Genomic DNA, 19,280 nt, shown 5'->3' on the forward strand with positions numbered 1-19,280 from the left:
ACAGAGGCTTCAGCAGCAGTGAGTGCTAATGTGCTGTGCACGGTGTCCTTGGGCGTCAGAGCTTGCGTTTCCCTTTCTGTGGAGGGCACTGGGGCTTCCTGAAAACAAACCATCCCAAAAGCAGGAGCTCTCCCCCAGAGCTGGCAGCTATGTGGTCTGGAGTAGGCTCATCCTCCAAGCAACAAAGCAGTGCAAGCTAGCATTCAGTGGTTTATTAGTGTATGAGAAGGGGTGCAACAGGGATTCCCAGAGCATCTGTCTCCACCTTGCTGCTGCCCACCTGGGTGCAGATGCCCTGCAGGATGTGTGAGTGGTATTGGGGATGTTGCTTCCTACCTACAGCCTATGGGTCCAGCCCGGGATCTGACCTTTGTCCAGGGTGAAGGAGCAAGTAAGCAGAGCTACAGCTGGTGGGGGTCTGTGTTGGCTGCTGTGGGCTGCACTGTGGGCTCAGCAGGGACTGCAGGGGTGGAGCGATACTTCTCGATCACTTCCCGCAGCCCCTTGGAGAAGTGGAGATCAGCTCCCACTGTGAGAAATCCCTGCAAAGGAAAGAAGTATTGGCACAGGACTAGCTGTGCCTACAGCTGCCAGGACACAGTGCCCGTGTCTGCTGGAGGGGCTGGAGTTGTCCTTGTCCTGCTCGCGCACCGCGTGATTGGTGACCACCTCCCTGGTGAAGTCCATGCCTTCTGGCAGAGGAATCTGCACACCCTTCTTTGTCCTCTCTGCGTGGAGGAGGAGATGCAGTAAGCCCCATGACACTGCCTCAAGCCTTGCCACACACAGGCAGTGGTGATGCTTACCGTTAATGATGGGCATGATTGTCAGCTGCAGCAGAGTTTTCAGTGGGGCCTGCAGTGAGAACAGCTGTGGGGAGGGGAGGCAGAATGAGCGCAGAGCTGGTGGGCAAGGTAGGGCCTGCTTGTGTTTCTTGAGGATGGATGAAGGGGGATCCTGCACAGCCCTCCCAGAGCTGCTCCCTGCTGTGGCTGGGAGCTACCCAGGACAGTTGGACCCTCCCATACTCTAGGCTGGTACAGGGTCTGCTCACCGCCAGAGACTCCAGTGCTGACTGCTTGGAATAGATGCGAAACCTGCAGGGAGGGAAAGCAGCTGTGAGCTGGGGCAGAGGGGACTGTCCCTGGAGCCCTGGTGGGACCCCAGTGTGGGCCATACCGTCGCAGGTCCAGCTGCACGCGCAGTGCCTTCCCTTGCAGGTACACCTTGGCACTCAGCTTTGATTCCTATGGGGAGAGTGAGCTGCATGGAAACCCTGCTGCAGCCAGCATGGGCAGGCAGCGGGACAGCCTGGGTGCTGCTCCCATCTTTAGGATGTTGGTGACATCCCAGGTGGGGTGCAGTGCTCCTGCCCTGTGTACTTGGGCAGGCACAGGCAAGCTGGCTGCAGCAGCACCCACCATGGCCATGCTGGAAAGCTGGACAGCAGGGCGGTCTGCAGGTACCAGCGAGATATTGAGGAAGGCAGAGACAGAGACGGAGGTCCCCGAGGGTTTGATCACACAGCGGGGGGGAGCTGACACCTGAAGCACCAGCCGCAAGGGAGCATCCACCACAGCAGGGTTCTGGGGAGAGGGCAGGGGAGCCAGTCTGGGCAGAACTGCTCCACCCCAGAGGGGGGTCCTGTACCTCTCCTGCCCCAGTGGAGAGCTCCTCTCACCAGCATGAAGATGGTCCCAAAGAAGGTGGCTCTCAGCAGAACCTCCAGGTCCTTGGGTACCTGCAGGGAGGACAAACCTCAGGGGTAACAGAGCTGGCACTGCTGCCCCCTGCAGAGCTTCTGCCCATGCAGCACGTCCTGAAATTGTGTGGAGCCCACCCCACCTCCCCCAGGCGGCACCCCTTCTCCACGCAGGCCTGTGTGCAGTGTCAAACTGTGCTGCTCACCTTCTCCCCCTCAAGCTCTATGGTCAGCACACCCGCCTGGAAGTATGCGTGCATGGCTGAGTCAAAGAAGTACTCAGAGAAGGCAACGTAAACCATGCGCTCCGTCTCCTTGATCACCGGCTCCACCGCGTGGTTCTCCAGCTCCTGGTCCTCCCTCGCACGATAGAAGAACATGCCCTGGGCCGAGAATAGTGACTGTTTCTGCAGCTGCAGCACAGCTTGCTGTGCCCATTGCATGAGTTGATGCAGAGCTGTGCCAACAGGACTGGGAGAGGCAGGGCAGAATCTGGTGCCACACCTTGAAGTCCAGGTCGAGGGTTTCTGGGGAGACAGCTGGATCACGGAGCAGGGAGTAGTCAATCCCAATGTGCTCATCCACGTAGTTCCTTACTGCCAAGGAAGAGGTGCTGTGAGAAGAAAGCCTACAGGGTGGCCTGCAGTCCTTTTCTCAGCTCTGCATAGGCTGCAGTGAGCAGGGTCTGGTCTTATCTGACTTACCTGGCACTGTGTCCAGCAAGGAGTTCAGCAGCACCAGGCTGGCATGCTCCAGGGATGGGCAGATCTGTGGGGAATCACTCAGCAGTGGGGCCAGAACTCCTGGTCTAGAGGAGGACCCAGGCTGCCTCCAGCATCCCTGAGTCAGCCCTTCCTGACTGCAGTCAGGAGAGCTCTGCCCATCTCTGCTCACAGCCCTACCTGCTGGCTGAGGAGGAAGCGCATCCCTGTGACAATGAAGGTGCTCAGGAACTCATAGACCTTCCTGCAGGACACAACAGCTTTGCAGTAGCCTTCCAGCCCTGTCCCTCCACCTCCATTCCCACAAAAACACGAGGCATGGCCTGAGCTGATCTTGCCTGGCACAGGGGCATGGCTGCCTGTACCTGAGTGTGCCAGAGAATCCTGCGTGCATTCTGGCAATGGAGGCATTGCAGGACATGTTGGAAATCTTGAGGCGTCCAACCTCATCCTTGGCCAGCTGCAGCACAGTATGGATGTGGACACCATCAGCAGAAGCATTGATGGATCCAATGTCGTAGCTGGAAACCAGGGGAACAGACAGGAGGACACAGATCCTATCAGCTCCAGGACTGGGCAGCATGGCACCTGTGACATTCCTGGGCCACGGCCCAGCTGTGGGACAGGCTGGTGGGCAAGGGAAAGTAACTCACAAGAACCAGTAGAGCAGCTGCCGCCTGAAGCGCAGGCTGATGGAAGCGTTGTTGATGTCGAAGGCGAGGTTCTGTTGCGGCTGGAAGTGCAGGTTGGAAAATGGCAGCTGCAGGTCCATCACCTTGACCCTGCCAGGGAGGGGACGGTAAGGCCGACCCAGGGGCTGCTGCGCGCAGGGAGCAGGCAGCACTCACTGGCTGATGTTGTAGTGGAACTGCCCCTCCTTCCCGTGCAGGTCTGACACTGTGATGTTCTCCAGCTCCTGCTCCACGAAGCGCAGACCCTCCTGCTTCACTGCAATGTAAAATGAGCCTGGGCTGCCCACAGCCAGGCTGTACCGCACTCTACCAACACAGCCCACCCTGCCGGTCCCACCGTGCAAACTGGCTCCCCGCCCTGCCTGGGATCAGGGTCCTGGCCAGCCCCTTACCGAGGTCCAGCCCCTTGGAGGTAATCCGGATCTTGCAGCCGGGAGGGCTGTGCGAGGCTGCGGCCAGCCAGGGCAGCAGGAGCAGGAGGAGGGGGCGGCTGCCGGCAGCCATCTCGCACCTGGGGGCAGAGCGCAGGGTCAGCATGCACCGGGCTAGCAGGGCGCACGGGGGAAGCCCAGCCACCCGGCAGGGTCATGGCTAACTGCCCAACCTGCTCTCAGCACAGGAGCCCGGGCAGAGGCTGATGAGAGGACCATCCCGTGGCCCTGCTGTACTCCACACCCTGAAATCCCACAACGATATTCTGGTTCCCATCACCTGAGAGGGCAAGCACCCCAGGGTGCTGTGTGCAAGCCCCCAGCACAGACTCCATGGGCTTGCAGGATCAGCCCCGCCCGGGGACAGCCACTGCCCTCGGTACCAGCAGCATCCCGCCCTTCCCCAGCACAGCCAGCTCCCCTGCTTGCAGGGTGAGGTGAGCCTCATGGGGAACCCCAGCACCACAAAGGGAAGGGATTCCTCTCCCATGGGCTTTCTAGCCCTGGGAGCAGCCCCAAATGCTCCCCAAGGATGAGCACTGCCTGTCCGTGTCCCATGCCTTGCAGCTGGGCTGGGACAGAGCCCAGAGATTCCTCATCCAGCAGGAAATGGCAGACTTGCCTTCGGGATGGCAGGGACAGCACAGGGCTTCCCCACCGTGTTTCTGCTCAGTTCCCTGCAAGGGAGAGGACAGAACCCCTTCTGCTCAGGATCCAGAGCCTCCATCCGTCCCGGAGGGCCATGCTCAGACTGGGGCAGCTCGCCTACACAATGCTGGCTAAGTTTGTATACTTACAGTATGACTTGTCTTCGGCTTCTCTGGTCTGGGGAAACTGAATCACGTGAAGGGAGGGAGAGAGAACACCAGCAGCTCCAGGAGTTTCTTCTGAGCTGGCTCAGGCTCCCCTGCGTTTATATATCCCACCAGCCGCCACCCCTTGTGAGCCCACAGCTGGGAGGAGACACAGCAAACAGGAGGATGAAGGGTTCGGGGACGCCAGCCGCGCAGCGCAGGGTGGCTTCATCATTTTGGGGAAGTGCCGACCCCCAGTCCTGCTGGTGCTAAACTCCCCACCGTGCTCTGCCAGCTCCAGCACTGCCCAGTGGGCTCTGTGCCACGGCTGCAGCTGAACACAAGTCCCTTGGGCCAGAGGTACAACGGGAACTGCTTTGTGCCCATCTATGAGGTGAGCATCAGACAGGGAAGCTGCTGTGGTTGCTGGAGCCACAGAGCCACTCTAACAGCCTGGCATGTATCAGGGTCTCCAGGGCCCACAGTCACCAGGGCTCATCCCCAGCCTGCTTCCAGTAGCTGAGCAGACACAGATGTGCTCAGTTCTGTGAGACGCACTGCAGAAATGAGCCAGCATGCCTACATTCCCTTTCTGATCCATTAAGTGCCCATCGCCAAGAGGCCAGGAAGAGCGGCACTGCCAGCAATGTGCAGCACAGCGGCACCGCTCAGCCCAGGAGAGACAAAGCACTGCCTATGCTTTGCCGCAAGCCCCTCTGCATTCCAAAGACAAGGCTTGGTGCTTTCCATCCGTGGAACCTCGGACAATTCCTGCTGAGCCCCTCCTTCCCCCTCCTCCAAGCGCCCGCAGAACAGAGTTGGTCTGAGCCAGCACTTTGTGGTCGGGGCGATTATCTGCACACACACAGCCGGGCTGTGGGGGCTCACGCTCTGGAAACAGAGAGACTTAGGAGACCGGGTGCTTACACAGCACTTATCCCTTCCAAACTGCTTCGCCAGCATTAACTATTACACTGACCCCAGTGCTCCGGGTGCAGAGGGCAGGCCTCCAGCGGGAGCGAGCGGATCGGGCGGCCGCGGGCAGAAGGAAAGCCGTGCGAGCTCACGGCCGGGCAGGGGGAGGCAAAGGGCGGGGCGTCGGGGCCGCGGATGGGGAGAATCGCCCCGCGTCGGAAGGTGTCGCACCGCACTTTCCCGGCAGCCACGGCCGCCAGGCGAGGCTGCAGCTCCGGGCTCCTGGCTGCGCGCCCGCGGCCCCGCCCGGCCCCACCAGCGCCGCGCCCCGCGGCCACACGCGGCGGAGCCGCACCGCTAAGTGCCGGACGGGCGGCGCTGCGGACGGAACGCGGTGGGCGACCGCGGCTCGCCGCCAGCGCTGCGGGCCCCGCCCCGGGCCGCGCCGCACTTCAAAGCCGCTCCGCCGGCGGCCTCGCCCCGCCTGATGGGAACCGCCTGCGGCGGGCGGACGTGGCCGCGAGGCCGGGCCCGGCCCTGCCCATAGCGGGGCGGTGCCGGCGTGCCACACTCAAGATGGCGCCGGGGCAGACGGCGCTGGCGCGGCGCGCGCATGCGCCGCTCCGTCTACAAAAGCGCGGGCCTCGCACCGCGCAAGCGCACCGCCAGCGCGCCCGGGCGCGGAGGGTGACGCGCGTGCGCGAGAGGGCGTCCCGGCGGCGGCGCCTGCGCAGTGCCTAGGGCGGGGCGGCCCGCGCCTGCGCGCTGCCGGCCCGCGGTCCCGGCGCAAGATGGCGGCGGCGGGGCGGGTGAGGTGGAGGTGGGGCGGCGGCGGGAAGCGCGGCGGTGCGCGGTGCCCACAGCCCCCAGCCTCACGCCCAGGTAAGCGGCGCTCCCGCGCGGCCGGGGGTCTCCGCACCGGAGAGAGAGGCCGGCGGGCCGGTGGCGCGGCGGCAGGTCGGGGTGAGGCGGCGTAGGCCCGCGGCCGCCATCTTAGAACGCGCCAGCCGCAGCTCGGCGCGCTCCGCTCTGCTCGCGCCGCCCATCCCGCGCGGCCCTCCCCGCTAACGTCTCCTGTCTCCGCAGCGGCCCCCGCGGGCCCGGCGCGGGACGCCCCGCTATGAGGATGCGGCCCCGGCGCGCTAGCGGCGAGCACCGAGCGACGGCCCCGCGTCCCGCCCGGCAGCAGCGCGGCCCCGTAAGTACCGCCCGGCGCCGCCCCCAGCGGCCGCGCCCCGCACCGCTGCCGGCCGCCCGCGTAGTCGTCGCCGCTCCTCTCCGCGCTCGCTCGGTCTCGGCCCTCCGCGCCGGGAGCTCCGCCCGCAGCACCACACGCCGTCCGGCCGCGCTCCCCGCGCGCTGCGGGCGGCCCCTGGAGCTCCGTGCGCTGCGCGGCCCCGACCCGAGAGCGGCTGACACGCAAAGGCTGTGCCCTCCGCTTCGCCGCGGTTCGGGGCTGAGGGAAAACCCTGCCGTGTTCCTGGGGGCTGTCGCTGCTCTCCTTTGTCCGCGTTTGCCGTTGTCCCGTGCGAAATCCCGCCTTGACAGACGTTGGCTGTGCTGCGCTCCGTGTCCATTGCCGCCTGGCTGCGCTCTCTGTTCGTGCTGCTGCTCCTATAGGCTGTAAGCTCTCTGGGCAGGGACGGCGTTCTGTGTCTGCGAAGCACTGTATGCGTCGTGTGGTGTATAAAGCAGTACCGTAACCGCTGTAAAACCTTTGCTCTGGGTCCCTTTCACTGTCGCCACAACACTGGGCGCATAAAGATGGAGTTCCTTCTGTCAGGCTAGTTTGTTTCTTTTCTTTTGGCGGAGTTAAAGGTTGCTGGGATTTGCTACTCACCCAAACTGATAAAGTGATAGAGCTGCTTTGGACTTCCCCCATCCTAGTTTATCCATAAACTGGAGAGAGAAAGAACAAGAAGCCCCGTCTGACCACTGGTTAGAGCTGTCAGTGGTAAGAGGTGCTGGGAGCTGCTGCCCTTCTGACACTTGGTGCCAGCTGTAATTATTAAAATCCATGTGTGGCTCTCCCTGGGAGGTCTGCTCCCATCCTTGTGTAACTGTTACTATATCATCTATGCAACGTGCATGACACACTGGCAAATACAGGTAATCTTTCCCTTTTTAAGAAGGAGGCTGAACGTTTTTAGAAAGTTCCTGCCAGGAATTTGATGAGGTTCCTGATGTGCTGCCCATGGCCTCAGATCAGCTTTCTGGCAGAGAATGAGGTGCTGCTCAGGTGGCAGCTGCCTGAAGTGTGACTGCAGAGGTCACAGGAGGGCTGGAGTTCAGGAGGAAGTGCCAGTAAACAAATATTACACAACACTCAATGCTGGGGTGATTAAATGTACAGATTGCATTGGTGCAGTCTTTGTAGCAGGTGCTTTTGCCTGTGGGTATGGATGTTGTTATCTCCGTAGCTGTGAGCAGAGGTCATAACTCCAGGTTTCTGCAGTACCCTGCACCTTTCCATGCTTACCCCGAGGGAAGGATGGAAACATCTTCCCAGGAGTTGGCAGGAGCAGCTGTTCCTCAGTCCTGCCCTGCATCACAGCGATTCGCTGTCAGTGCTGCAGACAGCCTGGCAAGAACCTACCTGCTCATTCTTGAGCTCAGCTCTCACCGTTCTTTTGAAAAGCCTGGTGATGTTTTCGTGGACAGGATGGGGAGTTCAGATCAGTTAAAAACACACTTAGTGCAGGATGATGTGTACACAACAGCATGGTGTGCGTGCAGCTCTCACGTTGCATAGGGCATCTCCAAAGGCCTGAATAGAGTTAAATAACGAGGTAGAAGTAATTATTTAAAATGCTCGTTTCCCCTGGTTTGGTTGCAGCAATCTGTAGTAATTGGCTCACCAGTGCTATTTCAGAAACTTCCCTGGGGGAAGAAGAGTGAATGAGAGGAAAAACCTGGCTGTTCTTCTGCAGCTGACAGTATTAAACGATGATTAAGAGGAGCGTTTCATTTTGAACAGACTTTCTTTTGCATAACTGTTGTTATGTAAATGCAAAATTCCGAAGGCTTAAACAGCCTGACAGTCAGTCCATGTCTGGAACATAATGAGGAAAATAATTCCATAGTTGTTCATTCCTAGCCTGTGGTCCTGTGAGCCACCAGAGCTGTTATTAGTGAAGCAGCAGGGCTATTTTGTATAGCAGAAGTTCTTTAATAACTGCTTTTTGTTTAAATTGCATATGGTTATATGTGGGTAAATACTAATTTAAACTGGCACCAGGGATAGCAGATCAGATATGGCCAGTGCTACTAGTGTGGTGGGGATGGTAAACGTTCACAGTGAAGCATATTTTATTTTCTGTGCTCTCAGCACTGCTGTGTGGGATGAAACACTGCAGTCCTAGGAGAGGGAAGTAGCTGAAAAGTGAGTATTTTGAGTTCTGGCCATAAGAACTCCCTGATGTACTGTTCAGAGGTAGGTGCATCTGGGATAAGTGGTATTTTTTGGGACTTAGGTCTTACTTTGTATGTACTGGTTCAAGCCCGTTTTACTGGCAGTTAACTTTTACTTTGAGTGGGCCAGGTGGCTCTGGGATCTTTCCTGCTGTGATGTGGATTTTTTGTCTGATTTTTCTAGTGTGGTTGCTGAGAAATGGCCAATGAGAATCACGGAAGCCCTGCGGAGGAGGCATCTCTAATGAGTCACTCACCTGGCACCTCCAACCAGAACCAGCCCAGCTCCCCCAAACCTATGCGACTGGTACAGGACCTCCCAGGTACTGATTCTGCTTCTGAGGAAGCCCAGCACAGGGTTCTGAAGGGCCCCAGTAGCCGGGAAGGTGGAGCGGGGCTAATGAGAGAGTTCAGGAACGAGGCTTGTTGTGGTGTGCAGGGGTGGTAATGGGGACCTGAATGGTAGAGCTTTGCAGTACTGACCTTATCCTGGCTGTCTGACTGTGTGCTCAGATGAGCTGGTGCAGGCTGGCTGGGAGAAGTGCTGGAGCAAGAGGGAGAATCGCCCGTATTACTTCAATCGCTTCACCAACCAGTCCCTGTGGGAAATGCCTGTTCTGGGACAGCACGATGTCATTGTGAGTAAGCACGTGTGTCCAGGGGCTGTGCTCACACTGGGGTATTCCTCTGGGACGTGGCATTGCCTGTGTGGGAGGGCCTTCTGTATCTGCAGAACTCCTCTCCCCATCCATTGCGTGGCTGGGATCTGGTGAAACACAATGCAGTGTTCCTCATTCGGGTGCACTGCTTGAACAAACTCGCCGTGGGGGAGCTGTGTTGCATTTTTCTTGTCTAAGTCTCAAACTAACAGACCAAATAAATGGTTCAGACACAAGTCTAAGAGCTAAGTTTTTAGCTTTCTGCAGGTGTGTTAGTGTCATTACTTTTGTCCGCTTGGGAGCTGGGGGTGGTGCAAAGGAAAGTTAAAAGGACTTATTGCCTTTGATATTCTGCAGTAGCAGCTGATGAACTAATGAGTACTGCTGTTTGGATGCTCTTAGTCAGACCCTCTGGGATTGAATGCAGCTCCTATGCCACTGGAAAGTGGAATGGTAGAGACCTCAGTGGAGAGCAAGCAAAGGAAGAGGAGATTCTCTGAGGAAGTTCCCCCAAGTGGCAACAGTGTGAAAAAGCCCAAGGTGAGTTGAGTGTTAAAATAGTCTTAAAGATGTTGCCAAAATTCAGACCTAGAGGGTCCAGAGCTTGGACCTTTTTTTTTTGTGAAGCTCTGGTACAGGGCTGTTAGGTATACTGTGATTCCTCCGTTCTGCCTTTCTCCGTGAGGGCAGTAATTCATCTTTTCCTCTCCCAGTCGGATATTCCGGGGACCCCAGCTGCTCAGCCAGTCCCCAGCTCTCCCAGTATTCCAGGATCCTCTGTTCTGAAGGCATGGTGTGTTTCACCTGAAGATAAGCAGCAGGCAGCTCTTCTACGACCAACTGAGTGAGTTGTATCCACTTATTTCCGTTCTCAGGGGTGGGGAGAGGGTAGAGACAGCTGGTCTTCCAAGTGTCTTTGAAGAATAACCTGGGGGACGTAGCAGGCTTGTCTGTCTTTGCAAGCAGTCTTTGATAGTTCAATTTTTTGGCTGGTAAAACAGCCCCAGGAAACGTCTTTAAAAGCAATATCTGATAATTAGCCAGTGATCCAATCATCCTGACGACATTTCCTTCTGTCATAGAGTGTACTGGGACCTGGATATTCAGACAAATGCGGTGATTAAGCAGAGGGCACCATCTGAAGTGCTTTCTCCACACCCTGAAGTGGAGCTGCTTCGATCCCAGCTCATTCTCAAGTTGAGGCAACATTACCGTGAGCTCTGCCAGCAGCGAGAAGGCAAGTTGCTCTCCTGCTCCCCTTTTTGTGTTCTCACTCCTGCAGTGCTGCACTGTTGTTCCTTCTGGTTCTTGTCTCTCCTCGCTGTGCTTTCTTTATTTGGTAATTATATTCTCGTTAAGCTGACCTGCAGTGTAATGATTCTTGTCAGAGCTTCTTTTTGTCATACAATTTCACCCTTTTTTTTTTGTCCTTCTCCAGGGATTGACCCCCCAAGGGAGTCTTTTAACCGCTGGATGTTGGAGAGGAAGGTGGTGGATAAAGGGACAGATCCCCTTTTACCGAGTGACTGCGAGCCAGTAGTGTCTCCTTCCATGTTCAGAGAAATCATGAATGACATTCCCATCAGGTACTGTTGAAAAACAGGACAAATTTTGGAGTTGTTTTTGTCTCGGGCTAGTCCAGTGGTTTACCTGCTTTAGTTTTCTGCTTTTGTGTTTTACTTTTGCTGATGAAGTGGTGAGGTGCTGGTGGTGTAAAATTCTGGGAACTGGACCTGGCCTTCGTGGCAGCTGTGAAACTGATGCGTGTGAATTTATACTTACCTCAGGCTATCCAGAATTAAGTTCCGTGAAGAAGCCAAGAGGCTGCTCTTCAAGTATGCTGAGGCTGCAAAACGGCTCATTGAATCCAGGTAGGAGTTCCTCTTGCAGTGCTGCCACTTTCAGAAATGAGAAGGAGTTTATGGCAACTTCTTAGTATGGCCATCTTCTTACTGAGGAAAAGCAAAGTTAGGAGCACGTGAGGGAAAAACAGTAGTTCTGGAGCTGTCTTTTGATGGTAATGTCACAGTGAAATCAAACAGTGGCAAGCTGAATGCGTGCGGAGATGAGCAATTCTGCATATAGAATGCCTTTGTCATTTATCCCTCAGATAATAGAAGAGTGATTGGATGCTCACTGCTATTAAACAAGAACAAAATTAAGATGATATTTTATTACACCACATGTATTTTTCCTGAAGAGCTCTGCCACAGGACAGAGAATTTAAGAAGGGAAAAAAACCTGAAGCTTGTTAACAGGGTAGTTGTCTCAGAGTTGCGAGTTCCTGGCAATGGCTGTGTTTGATAATGGGAGGCAAGATCAAAATGAGCCATTTTCCTAACCAATCCTTCATCTGCTGTTCCTGTCACAGGAGAGGACAGCACAGTTAGGCTGTGTCTTGGCGAGAGCAGGGCAGTGTTGTGTCATGAAAGTGTCTGGAAGCACTTTGCACAGGGTGCCTGCAGGGGAGAGGCAGCGAGGGCCTCGAGGCGTCAGCGCTGTTCCCTGCTAACAAGGCTGTTGTGGTGGTATGGAATATACTGCCCTGCAGCTGAGGGTTTAATCCCACTTGCCTGTTTTGTGCAGGAGTGCATCACCAGACAGCAGGAAGGTGGTGAAATGGAATGTGGAGGACACCTTCAGCTGGCTGCGACGGGACCATTCTGCTTCTAAGGAGGACTACATGGTCAGTTGTGCAGCTGGGTGCAGTGGGGCTGTGAAAGCACGGGTGTGCAGGGCCAGATAAAGATCCTTCCTCGAAAGGCTGTGATTGCATTTCCTCCGCTTGGCGAAATGGAAGCAACAAAGGTTCAGAGACTCTGCACAGCTGTGGGGTCAGGAGGTGGGCTGTGTAAGGGACTCTGGTTCTGTGATTCTGCAGGACCGCCTGGAGCACCTGCGCAAGCAGTGTGGGCCCCACGTGTCTGCTGCAGCAAAGGACTCTGTGGAAGGCATCTGCAGTAAGATCTACTACATATCCCTCGAATACGTCAAGCGGATCCGGGAGAAGCATCTTGCCATCCTCAAAGAAAACAATATATCTGGTACAGCAAACCTTTTCCTTCTTCCTTGGTCTCTGCTTCTTTCATCGCTGCCATTCTTTAGCCCTTTTCCCTTTGGGTCCTAGCTCTCCTCAGACATTCTCCCTCCAGATTCCAATGTCTGCCTTTTGCTGCTTGTTTTTGCTGCCCGTGTTCACACCCGGCGATGCGTTCATGATTCCTTCTGGCCAATCTTTAGTTTTAGCTCTTCTTTTTCTGCCTAAGCTGAGGGTGAGGTTCTGTCCAAGATAGGTGGCAGAAAGGTTCCTTTGCCTCCTGCATTTAAGAGCCTGGGAGTATTAGCTGGTTTTCGAATAACTTTGGAGCAAACTGAAATAACAGTGACAGCAAGGAAATTGTTTTACTCACCCAGAGCATGCCTTATGGTGTTGGAATGGTTGCACGACGTCTACAGGTTGACTGCATTGCAGATGGAGAAGTACTGTGCTGTGGTTCCTCTCCGTGCTCTGTGGGTGATGGAATTTTGGGAATCAGTTCTGAACTTAGGTAGCTGCCTACGTGATCTGTGAAGGACCACCCCTGTGGTTTGGAGAGGTTACTTTGCTCTTCAGCCTTACTCCTGCACGTTCCAAGGTGGAAGGAAGACCTATCCCAGCTGTCCCTGGATTCTAATGGGCTGCCTTGCTCTTTATTCTCCATAGCTGAGGTAGAAGCTCCTGAAGTCCAGGACAGGCTCGTGTACTGTTACCCAGTGAGACTGGCCATCCCCTCCCCACCACTCCCCAGTGTGGAAATGCACATGGAAAACAATGTGGCATGTGTGCGGTACAAGGGGGAAATGGTGAAAGTGAGCCGCAACTACTTCAGCAAGCTGGTAAGAGCTGACTGCCACGCCTGCATGACTGCTGCTGCACAGTGCTCCTTCATGAGAGCTTTCATTTCTCCTTTTCCTCCAAGAAGGGACCGAGCAGTTGGACACAGCACTGCCCTGTGGAGGCTGTCTGGTGTTGCCCTAATAGTAGCACGGATGAGGACAGCTTCATTTTCCTTAGTCAGGGTCAGCCTTCTGCTGGGAGCACTTAGGAGGTGTTGTGTGTCTGCTTTGGTACATGCTGTGCTGCAAGAATGGTTGTACTCCACCGAGGCAGCCCTTGCTGAGAGAGACTTGCTGATGTGTTACATTCATTCGTGCTAGTGGATAGCTTGCAGTTCATTCCCACAGTAAGAGCAGATGAGCTGAAAAGCCTTCATGCAGAACCCTGCCTGCTCCTTTTGTTCATCGGTGTTTCTTCTCATGTCACGATACGTTTTGTGTTCTGGCTGCCTTACCTTTGTTGATACTGTTTGTTTTTAATGGCTGGGCCTTCTCTTCCAGTGGCTTCTCTACCGGTACAGTTGCATTGATGACTCTGGCTTTGAAAAGTTCCTACCCAGGGTTTGGTGCCTTCTCCGACGATACCAGGTACTTGTTGTTGCTGTTGTTGTGCATCAAAACACCTGGGGAACTGAACTCGTTGCTCTGAGGAGTCTGCAGCTCTCAGAGCCTGGTGCAAAATAGGGCTTAAACTGAGTCAGTGGTGGGGATAAATTGTAACAAAGAGCTTTCAGTAGTCATTGACGTTTTTGTGAGGCCTAACTGAAGGTTCCTGGGGAGTACATGTAGAAACTGACAGTTGGTTTGACAGGACCTGAGCTGAAGAAAGTATCTAAAGAGCGTTCCTAGGTTCATTCAGGGGACCTATGAGAATTTGAGAGAGGACGAGGGGGCCCTGCATACCTGGAGGAGTGAGTGTGTGGACATGTAGGCCTCGGTCCATATTCCATGAAGGGAGCAGCAGCAATAGCAAGTGCAGGCACCACTCACCGGGGTTTGCTCTCCTCAGATGATGTTCGGTGTGGGTCTGTATGAAGGAACTGGCCTGCAGGGGGCACTTCCCGTGCACGTCTTTGAAGCCCTCCACAAGCTCTTTGGAGTGAGTTTTGAATGCTTTGCCTCGCCACTGAATTGCTATTTTAAACAGTACTGTTCGGCCTTCTTGGATACAGACGGGTATTTTGGATCCAGGGGGTGAGTCTTGTGTTCTGGTGCCCTTTGCTGTGTGTCTGTGTGGGTGCGTGCACGTGTGCAGAGCAGTGATTCAGGACAGGCTGACGCGTTGAGTAGTCAGTAGTTGAGCAGAAAGATGTGTGCTTCAGGCCCACTGAAAGCAGGGAGTGAGCACAGATCGGCGGTGAAACGACCAGCAGTGTGCCACTGGTCCAGCCAGAGCTGTCTGATGCAGTTTATAGGTCTGCCAGTGTTTGCCCTTGTTCTGAAGAAAGGAGGGAGTAGGCCCTCAGGCAGTCGGCTTGCATCAGCAGTCAGCCTTCAGTGACCACAGATGGAATGTGTCCCAGTGACTCTGTGCTGTGGAGGAGTGGCAGCCCTGTACTGCTGAGAATTCAGTCCTTCTGAGCATGAGTGTCGTCTGCGAGGAAACGAATGTTTTTTAAGGTCCAACAATCAGGTGTCTAACCTCCCTGATAGTGATGTTTGTCTTTTTCCTGTAGCCCGTGCCTGGATTTCTTCCCTATAAGTGGGTCTTTTGAGGCAAATCCTCCGTTCTGTGAGGAGCTGATGGATGCCATGGTCTCTCACTTTGAGGTATGTTCACTCTGATGTGTTGTTCTGAACGGAGCCATGCAGTCATCTGCTCCCCACTGTGTGCTCACAACAAGGCTGTCATTCAAAAAGTAGAGGGCTGTCACTGCTGCTGTACTGCTCTGGAAGCACAACTTTTCCTTTCCATAGAAGGCAGTAGGCCTGTCATTGCTCAGCCGAGACTAAGATTGGTTTTCTTTTTGGACTAGAAACTGCTGGAGAGTTCCAGTGAGCCCCTGTCCTTTATTGTCTTCATCCCTGAGTGGAGGGACCCTCCCACGCCCGCCCTGACCCGCATGGAGCAGAGCAAGTTCAAGAGGCACCAGCTCATCCTGTCAGCCTTCGATCACGAGTACCGCAGCGGGTCTCAGCATGTCTGCAAAAAGTAGGCCTTCCCTTGGGGTCCTTGCAGGGTGCCCTTCTGATGAGCTGCCTCTCGGGGAAGCTGTGTGCTGAGATATCTCAGTGGGAATCGATGGAAGGAAGGGAAGAGGAAAGATTGTGCAGTGCGTAATCGTGCTGGGTTTTTAAGAGGTGTAGAATCCACAGTGTTGTGGATTTTCGCATTCGTTTAATGACTGCTGAGGTGTTCTGCTAATTAAAAGATTTGAGTGATGTGTTTCTTGGGTATAAGTCCAGTATGAACTGTTTATGTCATGTAGTGCTGCGGTGATGCTCCGTGTCCCTCTGCCAGCTCTCATTTGGCAAGCCACAGCTGAGCATTTTCCTGGGCTGCCAGATGCCAGAGAGGCTCAGCAATTCAGTATTGTTCAGAAGGAGGCAGAAGGAAGGCACTCTCCTCTTTTCCACGTGATAATGAGTGAAAAGGGCAGAGAGGAATACTTGTCCTAAAACCTACCTGCTGGAAGAGGAGAGGCAGGTGGCAGGGAAGCGTAGTGGTGTGACTTACTGGCAGGCGGGCTGCCGGGAGATGCTGAGTGCCTGCTGTCTTTCCTTGCAGGGAGGAGATGTACTACAAGGCTGTGCACAACACCGCCGTCCTCTTCCTGCAGAACAGCGCAGGCTTTGCCAAGTGGGAGCCCACGCCAGAGCGGCTGCAGGAACTCGTGGCGGCCTACAAGCATTCGGGCCGCACCCTCAGCTCCTCGTCGTCCTCCTCCTCCTCGTCCACCTCCTCCACAGACAAGGAGCGAGAGCTGGGCCGGGAGCAAAGCAGCAGCCGGGAGACCAACGCTAACTGAGGCAGAGGTGAGAGGCAGCAGGGAGGTGCCGGCGGCCCCGAGGAGGCTCACCGGGCAGGCGGAGAGACTGCTGGCTGCGCAGCACCGGCCCGGGGAACTCTTGCCCAGCAGCTCACGGCACCCGCCTTCCCCTGCGAACCAGCAGCGCCAGGAGCACCCGGCTGCCGCCAGGGAGAGGAGCTGGGCCACGGCCCGGCTGGAGGGCCAGCGACCCCCGTGCGGGCGGCAGGAGGAGCGGGCGGCCCGGTGGCTGCCCATACGTGGATGGAAGGGGCGGCCGGAGCTGGGACGCGCTCTAAGGGTGGAAGGACAGCGAGAGGGACGGCCGGCACCAGGCCCGGCGCCGCGGCTGCAAGGGGCCCAGCGGCGGCCGCAGCCCGGCGCGTGCAGGAGAAGCGCGGGCAGAGCCCGGGATCCTGCGGCCGGACTGGCGCCAGCACCGCCGTGTCCATAGTGTAAATAGTTCTGTCTGTGTCCCTGAGCTCCCGGCAGGGCTGTGCCCGTCGCACCGCGTTCCCTTCCCACGTGTGTGAGTCCCGTGTCGGCCGACGCTGTGTACCGTACCGGAGAGGAGCGGAGGAGAGCGATTCCTTTGGTGTGTAAAGACGTCTTTGCAGCTGTTTTGTAGTCATTGTGGTTTTTATGCAGAGCCTCTGGGTTGTATTTAACCTCCGTGGGTTTTGTTTTTTAAGGATTAATTTAACACCGCTAACCATTTTATTACTTTTATCAAGAAGAGCAAAGTCTATTTTTGATTTCTGTTTCCTAGTTCTTAGGAACATTAAAAACCAGCATTCAGCTCTGCCCCGTGTCAGTGCCTTTCCTCATCTGTTGGCCTGGGGCCTGCACTCATCCCATGCCTCCACCTCCGTCTCCCTCTGATAGAAGAAAAATGGTTCTGGTTCTTAGTTTGGCATAGCCCATGCTTTGAACCTACATGGCACAACGCTGGGAAGTTCTTGAGGAACTTGTAGTATTTTACCCAGAATGTGGAGTGATGTTTTGCCTGGAATATGGAGTCATAGAAGGTACGCTGTCAAGAAAAGATACTGGTCATGAAAGCATGGGTGGCTTTGCTGGAATAGCACTGAGATGCCTCATACCTGTGCCTACAAACAGGGGGGTGGGTTTTGTGCAGTGTATAAAAAGCTGCAGGTCCTGGAGCAGGGACTAATGCTGTAGAATAGAGGAGAGGCTGAAAGACCTGAGTAAGGACAGCATGAGGAATTCCATGGTCAGCTGAGGCAGGGAAGCATTTGGGGGCAGCAGGATCAGGAAATGGCTGCAGGGTGTGTATGGTCTGTTAGGTACAAAGAGGATGAGGTTCTCCAGGGATGCTTCCCACTACGGTGAGGTAGTTGACCTTCAGTGACACTCAGGGGAGACCGGAGAACTCCAGCAGCGAAGGGAGCAGCTTACAAAGCACTTTTCCCCTTCTCCTTACACGGAAGCAGGGCAGGCTGTTCCTGAAACGCAGCTGACCGCCGGCACGCGCCGATGCTCGAAAGTGTCATTACTGAAGGAGCAGGAGGGGGGGTCCTTTGTGTCTCTCCCTCAGGTGATGGCCAATTACCTCATTAAGTATTTAATCGCCGTGTCACGACGGTCAAAGGAGGGAGCTGCTCGCCCGTGCTGCAGCAGCCCGCGAGCTGCGGTGCCGCGCTCAGCCAAGAAGCCGAGCATCCGTCCACACCCCCACCCCCTCCTCCCGCTCCGCGTTGCCAGGCCAACGGCGCGGCGGATGCCGGCGGTCCCTGCGGCTGTGCCGGCCCCGCAGCGCTTCCCTCGCCTCCCTATGGGACGGTCCCCCCTGTCCCCTCGGAGCCCCCGCAGGTACGGGAGGGAGCGGGAGCCGGGGGGGCCGTAGGGGCGCGGCGCCGCGCCATAGGAACGCGGGGAGCCGTGCGCGATGGGGGCGAGCCGCGCCGAGGACCCCGGGCTCCACGCCGTGCGGTGCGGAGCAGCTCCCCGCCCTCGGGAAATCCCCCGCCCAGGCGCGGGGGCCGCAGAGCGGCTGAGCGGTGCGGGCGGCGCTGGGAACCGGGCTGAGCCGCGGCTGGGGAGGGGGCCGCCGCGGGGCTGAGCCGGGCTCTGGCCGCGGGCCGCAGCGCTGTGATCGGGGGCTTCCCGTCCCCAGGTCCCGTGCCCATGGCCCGCGAGGAGGAGGCGCCGGGCGGCTGTCAGCTCGCCGACCAGGAGCCGGAGTGCCAGATCTGCTACAGCCGCTACGACGCCCGCGCCCGCCGACCCACGGTGCTCCTCTGCGGCCACCGCCTCTGCGCCCGATGCCTGCGCCGGATGGTGGCCCTGGGGGACGCGTCGCCCCGACGACTTCGCTGCCCCTTCTGCCGCCGGCAGAGCCCGGTGCCCGGCGAGGACGCGCGACGGCCGCGGGACGACGGCGAGGGGCCGGCGCCTCCGACGCGCCGTGAGCGGGACCCCCCCTCACCCCCCGAGGTCCTGCTGTCCCCCAGCGTGCTGCAGCCCTCGCCCGGCCCGGACTGCCTGGTGCTCACCATCCTGGAGGTGCCCGCGGGCGCGGTGCCCACGGAGGCGCTGGGCGCGCTGGAGGTGGTCCGGCTGCAGAGCCGGCGGAAGAGCCGCGCCCGGAGGTGCCGAGCCGCCCCGCGCTGCCTGCTGGGCACGCTGTGCCTGCTGTACTGCAGCTCGCTGCCCCTCGGCATCTACCTGCTGCTCAGCCAGCACCACGGCCTGGGCCTCGCGCTCGTCAGCCTCCTGCCCGCCGCCCTGCTGCTCTGCGTCTCCTGCAGCCTCTGCCAGTGCCTGTGCCGGGAGCTTTGCGCCTTCCCCTCACCCTGACCCGCGCGGCCGAGCCCTGCGCCCGTGCTGGGGACACGTCGGAGCGCGTTGTCCTGGTGCTGAGCGCCAGCCGTGCGCGGCGCTGCCATCCTCGACTCCTTGCAGCCTGCAAGCATTCAGCCGGCTCTCAGCTCCTCCTGCTCTGCAGATGAGGGCGGCGCGATGCTCGGTGCTCACCTGGAAGGGCCCCAGCGGCGGCCGCAGCCCGGCGCGTGCAGGAGAAGCGCGGGCAGAGCCCGGGGTCCTGCGGCCGGACTGGCGCCAGCACCGCCGTGTCCATAGTGTAAAT

At 57.3% G+C, this 19,280-nt stretch overlaps 3 protein-coding genes across 3 annotated transcripts; 2 read left to right on the top strand and 1 right to left on the bottom strand.

Annotated features, from left to right (window-relative positions):
• Window positions 1-197: 197 nt before the first annotated feature.
• LOC122190804 (phospholipid transfer protein) lies at window positions 198-5,128 on the bottom strand. The gene is made up of 16 exons (XM_042890898.1): window positions 4,345-5,128; window positions 3,509-3,627; window positions 3,273-3,372; window positions 3,078-3,206; window positions 2,790-2,945; window positions 2,605-2,668; window positions 2,407-2,470; window positions 2,207-2,298; window positions 1,909-2,085; window positions 1,682-1,741; window positions 1,422-1,586; window positions 1,180-1,247; window positions 1,055-1,097; window positions 807-870; window positions 652-728; window positions 198-542 (listed from the first exon to the last, which is right to left on the bottom strand). Exons 2-16 carry the CDS (start codon window positions 3,618-3,620, stop codon window positions 402-404), a joined length of 1,512 nt encoding a protein of 503 aa, XP_042746832.1. The 5' UTR covers window positions 3,621-3,627; window positions 4,345-5,128; the 3' UTR covers window positions 198-401.
• A 1,252-nt stretch (window positions 5,129-6,380) lies between these two features.
• PCIF1 (phosphorylated CTD interacting factor 1) lies at window positions 6,381-16,976 on the top strand. Its single transcript, XM_042890894.1, has 16 exons — window positions 6,381-6,454; window positions 8,852-8,990; window positions 9,181-9,305; window positions 9,729-9,866; window positions 10,040-10,170; window positions 10,409-10,563; window positions 10,765-10,912; window positions 11,114-11,197; window positions 11,913-12,012; window positions 12,208-12,370; window positions 13,030-13,202; window positions 13,704-13,790; window positions 14,212-14,396; window positions 14,879-14,972; window positions 15,179-15,354; window positions 15,931-16,976. Exons 2-16 carry the CDS (start codon window positions 8,867-8,869, stop codon window positions 16,169-16,171), a joined length of 2,124 nt encoding a protein of 707 aa, XP_042746828.1. The 5' UTR covers window positions 6,381-6,454; window positions 8,852-8,866; the 3' UTR covers window positions 16,172-16,976.
• A 1,343-nt stretch (window positions 16,977-18,319) lies between these two features.
• On the top strand, window positions 18,320-18,991 carry LOC122190799 (E3 ubiquitin-protein ligase RNF182-like). Its single transcript, XM_042890884.1, has one exon. The coding sequence runs from the start codon at window positions 18,320-18,322 to the stop codon at window positions 18,989-18,991; it is 672 nt and encodes a 223-aa protein (XP_042746818.1).
• Window positions 18,992-19,280: the final 289 nt, after the last annotated feature.

Source organism: Lagopus leucura, unplaced genomic scaffold (assembly GCF_019238085.1).
Source record: "Lagopus leucura isolate 7727_CA_CO unplaced genomic scaffold, USGS_WTPT01 130-12_obj-0_obj, whole genome shotgun sequence".
NCBI lineage: Eukaryota > Metazoa > Chordata > Aves > Galliformes > Phasianidae > Lagopus > Lagopus leucura.